We start from the raw sequence: 7,445 nt of genomic DNA, 5'->3' as shown, positions 1-7,445 counted from the left end.
ACAACATATGCTCCCATCTAGACGTCATCTCTTTCAGGGAAGACCCTGCATTTTTCAATACGATAATGCCAGACCACATTCTGCAGCAATCACAACATCATGGCTACGTAGAAGAAGGATCCGGGTTCTGAAAAGGCCAGCCTGCCATCCAGATCTTTCACCTATAGAGAACATTTGGCGCATCATAAAGAGGAAGGTGCGACAAAGAAGGCCCAAGATGATTGAACAGTTAGAGGCCTGTATTAGACATGAATGGGAGAGCATTCCTATTTCTAAACTTGAGAAACTGGTCTCCTCTGTCCCCAGACGTCTGTTGAGTGTTGTAAGAAGGGGGGATGCCACACGGTGGTAAAAATGGACTTGTCCCAACTTTTTTGGGATTTGTTGACGCCATGAAATTTGGAAACAACAGATTTTTCCCTTAAAATGATACATTCTCTCAGTTTAAACTTTTGATCTGTGATTTGTGTTCTATTCTGAATAAAATATTAGATGTTGGCACCTCCACATCATTGCATTCAGTTTTTATTCAATTTGTTTAGTGTCCCAACTTTTTTAGAATCCGGTTTGTGTATGTGTATATGTATGTATGTATGTATGTATATATATATAATAATAATAATCATAATAATAATGTCATCACAATGTCAGCACTGTATGTTTCCATACAATGGCGAAATTAGTCTCTGCATTTAACCCATCCACCACCAGGTGGTGCAGTGGGCAGCTATTGAAAGCGCCCGGGAGGCTTTTTGGGGATGAGGTGTGCTGCCCAAAGACACCACGTGATGTGCAGTGACTGGGGATCGAACCTGGGACTTTTGGGTCCCAAGCCGGCTGCCCTGCCTCTACACCATCTCGGCCCCCATATATATATGTATATATTAGCTATGGAGCTAAAGCTATTAGCTCCCGAGCTAACATCATTAGCTCTGGGACTAATGTAATTATGCTATTTATGGAGGAAACATGAAAGCTGAGTAATTTCTCTGGTTCAAATAAAAGCACTGAACATCAGATATTGTCCAAATTTAACATTGAAGCTGAACAGAGCTCGCACCAGCGCAACCTGTTTACATCATTTACCCAGAATGCATGGCAGCATATATAAAATGTTGACATCTGTGTATCAATAATTTTTTTTAAGCTTGTGAAAAGTTTGCCTTTTTTTTTACAGTTTTGTTTCTATAGCTCAAGTCATTGTTAAATAAGGTCTGTTGTTCCAACTACTCGGAGATCATTTAAGGGCTGAAAGTTAAAGCCCCAGAGAACCACATCACTGATGGTCATGGCTGTCCAAATTAGAATTGGCACAGAATAGAGATGTAGAGGATCGTCATACGTGCCAGTTCTTAGCCAAAACTAGTTTAAATCTGCACATTATACAGAGAAGACAGTGATACACTTTCCTAAGTTTTTGCCACTTTTAGTTGGTTGGATTTCAAGTATAGCTTATTTTCCCACCCCCCAAAAAATGTTCAAACATTTCCAAATAGTTTTACTCAACTCACATCCAATGACCATGACGCAGATGGAGAAGATCTTCTCAGAGTTAGTGTTTGGAGAGACGTTACCAAACCCCACACTTGTCAAACTGCTCAAAGTGAAGTAGAGAGCGGTGACATATTTGTCTTTGACTGATGGACCAGAGGTGGAATCACTGTCATTGTAGGCCTTTCCTAGTTGTTCAGCCAGGTTGTCCAGCCAACCAGTCTCGGTGTACGGCCTCTCCACAAAGCCAATGGCATACCAAATGCAGGCGAGCCAATGAGCGATGAGAACAAACGTACACATGAGCAAGAAGAGGACTGCAGCTCCATATTCAGAATATCGGTCCAGCTTTCTTGCCACACGGACCAGTCTCAACAGCCGAGCTGTTTTAAGTAGGCTTGTTAAGGTTGCCATCTTTGGTTTCCATTTGGAACAAGGGAGAAGATGTGAGGCAAGATTAGGCATGTCAGTTACTTCAAAACAAAAAAGTCCATTCTAAATTTCTAAAATAGTAAATCATAATTCCAAAAATGCTGGAACCTTGTGCAAAAAGTAAATAAAAACAAAATGCAATGATTTCCTAATCTTATAATCCCACATTTTATTCACAAAAAAACATAGTCAATACATCAAATAAGAAATTGTGCTATTTTTAGGGAAAAAGTAAGATTTTAATGTGATGGCAGCAAAACATCTAAAAAAAAAAAGTTAGGATGGGCAACAAAAGGCTATAAATTCGTGTTATGTATAATAAACAACTAGAAGATCATTTTGCAGTTAATAAAGTTAATTTGCGACAGGTCAGTAAGATGACTGGATATAAAAAGAATATTCTAGAGATACTTAATCTTCAAGAAGTAAAGATGGGTGGAGGTTCACTAGTCTGTGAAAAACTGTCTAAAAATAATGGTGCAAATTTCAAAGAATGTTCCTTAATAGAAAATCAGGAAGAGATTGAATATTACATCATTGCCAGTGCGTATTATCATGGAAAGAATTTCAAAGATATGGAGAAATCCCTGAACTCAAAGGACAAGACTGAAATTCAACATTAGTTCCCTGTGATCTTCAGTCCCTCACTGCATTAAAACAGGTCTGATTCTGTTATGGACATCACTGCAGGGGCTCAGGAACACTTACACAAAACATTGTCTGTATTTGCCCTGACACTTTTAAATGCTGATTATGCACCACCACACAAAGAACAAGGCATTAACACCATCCAGAATCAATCCATCCACCCTGGACAGGTTGCAAGTCCATCCAGAATCGCTGCGGTCTTGTTTGGGCCAAGGCTAATTTAAAGTCCAGCTCCCACCATTGGAGCCCCAAATGCTCTTCACCGTCATAAAATATAATGGATATTTGTTTTTGCATTTGGGCCGCTCAAATGTTAAAAAAAACAAACAAACCAGTCATGGAAACATCCGAGCACAGACGATAATTCCCAAAGGCTGATGACGTTACGTTGAGGATGGGGCGCAGGAGTGTGCATTTAACACGGAGGCGTATGGTAGAAGGGACAATTTCTGTGGTGAAGTTCAATTGACTTTGAAAATATTGATAATGACTTATCTATAAGCGATGAAGAAGAAAGTACAACAGTTCTTCCTGAAATTGTTACTCATGGAGGGCCTCTTCCATACATGTTTGAGCCACCATGACGGCAAGAAGAGGCAACTCCACAGGAAGACCAAACAGCAAAGAAAGGTCCTTCCCTGCTTGAAAACACCAACTATTAATAAAAAAAAAACTCTTGTAAGGATAATTTGGGATTAAAAATACCAGTATGTGCTGTGGTCGGCTTAACGCTTGAAGTGTCTGGGAGAATTTAGATACAGTCAAAGGCTTTGACTTGTTTACGTTTCACAACACGCATCATAATATGAGCTTCTGGTGTGGTCATGGTTTGGTTTGAACTCATTAAAGCTGACAACTCAAAATATTGAGCAGAGTCAAAATAGTTGGAACTGCATCTAGCGTTACGCTCGCCTTCAAATCCCAATCCCTTCATCATTGCGGACTCAATCTTCAGCTTGAAAGTGTTTCGAACACAGAGCACTGTTCGGCGTTGGTGCAACAAAGTCTGCCCGTCTAACTCTGCTAAAACAGGAAGTCCTAACACCCTCCTTGGCTGTTCTCTCGCAGAACAGCAACACACCAATTCGGCATGTTGTTTCTGTCTAGAACATTTTTGCCAGAAATTTAAAGTAAACAACCTACAGTCACCTTGTGCAATAGAAATATATGGTAGTCTTGCATAAACCATAACCCAAGGTGACATCACACACCATATATGGAAGTGAAGGGGCTTTTTCAGAGGCATGACTGAAACAGCTTAAACCAGTTTGCATTATTTTTCAGTGTTTGCCAAAAAAACATATGTACTTGTTTTTTTTTTGGGGGGGGGGGGTGGGGGGGGGGGTTGTCTCTTTCACAGTTTGCTGGACATGCAATGTGAAAACATATCATACAATATATCTCATATACAAGATAGGGATGCATCGATCCACTATTTTTAACTTCCGATCCAATCCCGATCCCTAAATCTGGATATCGGCCGATACCGATCCCGTATCATCATTATTGATTTTATGTGAGGCTGTAATAGTCTCCTCTCTACAGGCAAGTACAAGTTGTACAATATATATTGCATGCATGTCCAAAAAGGCAACTTGAGGTAAGTTGTATTAATGTTGGACAAGTTTCAAAGTTAGAATTAAATCCTGCTAACACAAAACATGTTTTTTTTATTCTATAGCTTTAAAGTGGATATTAAAAGTGATTAAATGGCTTTAAACATTTGCTAAGTTCATGGCATAAACCAGCACAGGCATGTTCCTGTTTTTAGTAATGGACATTAATTATGATGGTCATTAATTCCGATGACGTTTAGCAGCTTCTCTGTAAACATTCAAGCTCCATGGCTTCAGCGGTGTGTTCTTCTCGTTCAATCCAGAGCAAGCAAATTGATTTCGGTCAGCCGCGCTCAGTCTGCCCCTCGTCCGAGACAGACAGACTGAGCAGGGCTGACCTAAATCAGACTGCCTGCTTCAGACTGAATGAGAAGAACACACCGCTGAAGTCACGGAGCTTGAATGTCCAACGTAAAACTAACTTTACTGCGGTTTAATATGGTGCTATGTTTGATTAAGTTTGTTGTGTTGTAGGTTGCGACAGAGCTTCATCCTCTTGGTACAGCGGCTCTGCAGACATTGCACATTGCTGTCTTGCTTTGTGGTTTCTAGTGTAAAATACTTTCACACAGCGGACATGTTTTGATGAAAAGTTGGTTAGCCGTTAGCCGCAGTGCTGCTCAGTCCACATATTTACTCACGTTTAAGCTGGCTGCAAACTATGAAATGGATTTCCTGAATGTGAGGCGGGTCTCATTACTCTGGGTTTCATGAAACATGCCTCAGTTCAGAAAATCCATTCCATAGTTTGAAGCCAACGTGCAGAGCAGCTGGCAGGGAATCACATGTGGAGACGTTTCAGCGGACACAGACATGCATCATGGATCGGAAATCTCTGCAGGTTGGATTGGAAAAATCCAATACATAAATTATGATGGTATCGGACGCCGATACGGAAACCGGATTGGATCGGCCCCATCCCTAATATGGGATATATGATACCACCTATGGTGGGAGTTGGTCTTTAAATTGGTTAAAGGAAAAGCGGAAAAGCTTTACTGTGGTCAGACCAATCTAAGTTCTGGAAAAAAAAAAAAAAAAAAAAAAAAACAAATTTATATATATAAATTTATATATATATATATATATATATATATATATATATATATATATATATTTTTTTACTATGGATGCTACATCCTCAATACTAAAAAAGGGAACAATCCAGCCTATGATCAGCACACAGTTCAAAAGCCTGCCTCTCTGATGGTATAGTGATGCATTACTGCTTCTTTCATGGACAGCTTACACATCTGAAAAATACCGATCATGCAGAACAGTCAATACAGCTTTTAGAACAACATATGCTCCCATCTAGCTAGCAATCCAACAAAGACCCCAGTCTGTTGAATAGCTCAAATCTCGATTCAGACAAGAATGGGACATTTCCCTGCAAAAACATTATCCCCTGGTGTCTTCAGCTCTTAGATGTTTACAAACTGTTGGTAAAAGAAGAGATGCTTCACAGTGATAAGTATGACCCTATTTTTTTTTAAGTTTTGCTGCCATCAAATTCAAAATTACATTATTTTTCCTAAAAGTGGGACCATTCCTGTGAATAAAATGAGTATTTTTTTGAGATTCACTTCTGTATTTAATTACGTTTTACACAACATTTCAACATTTTTTGGAAGTGAGACAATAATATAAATTTAGGCTTGTGTAAAATAATCAGACAATAAAATTTTCAGAGTACCAAGTGTCTTACCTCATCGGATCCAGATCTAAAAATGACAAGGTCAAAGGGAATAGCTGCAAACAGATCAATTAAAAACCAGCCTTTCATATAATGTTTGGCTATCCGGCTCGGCTGAGTGACCACCACGTCATTTTGGTCGACGTACGTGGTGCGAAAATTGATGACTATGTCCACGATAAACAGCACATCCACCATGAGGTCCACAATATTTAAAGGGTTGCATGTGTAGCCACATCTTCTTTGCCTTAAATCTCCATGTTCATACAAAAGGAATGCAGCAGAGTAAGGAGTGAAAACAGCTGTGTAAAGGACCAGGAGGAGAATAATCCAGTCCCAAAACGCCTTGAAGGGGCTATAGTGAAGCAAGATCCACCATGTCGTCTCCGGTGCCTGGAGTTTATATTCAGGAAGTACATCAGACTCCAACGAAAACACCTAAGAACAAAAGATGCATCAATGATTTTCAGAGATGAACCTTTACTATTTGATTTGACTTTTTTCAGACAAATATTGTTTTACGTTAGTTTAAAACAACGCAAATGGTAAAACTGCACGTTGCTTTTAATTTAGTGATAAAAGAAGAAAGTACATTTCTAGAATAAAATCATATAAAACTATCTTTCAACCAAAACCTCCCAACAGACCTTTCTAGACGAAGTACTCATTTGACCGAGTTCCTGCTGGATGCTGTGTGCTCTTGCTTTGCGGCCTTGTAAGTCCAATAAATGCTTGACCATCCTGTCACTGGGGACTCCCAGCTGAGACGAGACTTCATGGGGATTACGTCCAGAAAACAAACAACCTCAAAAGGCAATGGTGTCCTTTAACCATCGCTGTGGAGACTAACTGAATTGCTGATGGGTTGGAGGGCTGTATTGACGGATCGGGTGTCACACAGACTAGTTCAATTCATTCCACATTGTATTGTCTCTGCCCCAATTTCAAATTAACATTTGCCTTCCTAAAAAAATGTCACTGACCTCACTAATAGATCCATCAGCCATACAGATCTATAGGATTACACGGATAGACGAGGCAGATGTTGGAAGGTCATGGGTTGTTGCAAGCTTCTCTCTTGCATGTGTTTTGCATCCACTACACACCATTCAGTGATGCAGAAAGGGGAGCCCCGGGGCTCCAGCAGGAACAACCGTTACTTATGTCTGAAACAAAGCGTCACTCAATGCATCTTTGTTTTTCTCACCCATGAGGGAAACATCCAGCCAGCAAGACACCTACTGATTTTTCCATTAGTAGGTTAATTAACAGTGGCCTTCTACCATGGCAACAATCTGGGCTCTGAAATATTTTTATAGAGTTCAGAACACACAAAGTGAGAGCTGAGATGACGGACTGAACCTGGCCAGCATTAAATGCAGCGCAGGTTCTCAACGAGTCTCTGGTGGTGAACGAGCGAGTTAATTGTCCATGCGAGGTTCTTGGCCTTCATACCTGCGTGACCTTCTCTGTGACGTTCTGAGGGCGATCCTTCCCCTTGGAGGGGCTGAGCAGCTCCATTCTGGGTGTCTGATACCTTTAGATCCTCGATGGCCTCCTCT

At 40.3% G+C, this 7,445-nt stretch overlaps 1 protein-coding gene across 1 annotated transcript; it reads right to left on the bottom strand.

The window, feature by feature from the left end:
* Window positions 1-1,452: 1,452 nt before the first annotated feature.
* On the bottom strand, window positions 1,453-7,445 carry LOC119423490 (potassium voltage-gated channel subfamily H member 2-like). The gene is made up of 3 exons (XM_037690886.1): window positions 7,339-7,445; window positions 5,896-6,321; window positions 1,453-1,905 (listed from the first exon to the last, which is right to left on the bottom strand). Exons 1-3 carry the CDS (start codon window positions 7,402-7,404, stop codon window positions 1,453-1,455), a joined length of 945 nt encoding a protein of 314 aa, XP_037546814.1. The 5' UTR covers window positions 7,405-7,445.

Source organism: Nematolebias whitei, chromosome 17 (assembly GCF_014905685.2).
Source record: "Nematolebias whitei isolate Nwh7 chromosome 17, NemWhi1, whole genome shotgun sequence".
In the NCBI taxonomy this organism is placed as follows: Eukaryota; Metazoa; Chordata; class Actinopteri; order Cyprinodontiformes; family Rivulidae; genus Nematolebias; species Nematolebias whitei.
The sequence above is the reverse complement of the archived record's forward strand: the minus strand, read 5'-3'. Positions and strand labels throughout refer to the sequence as shown.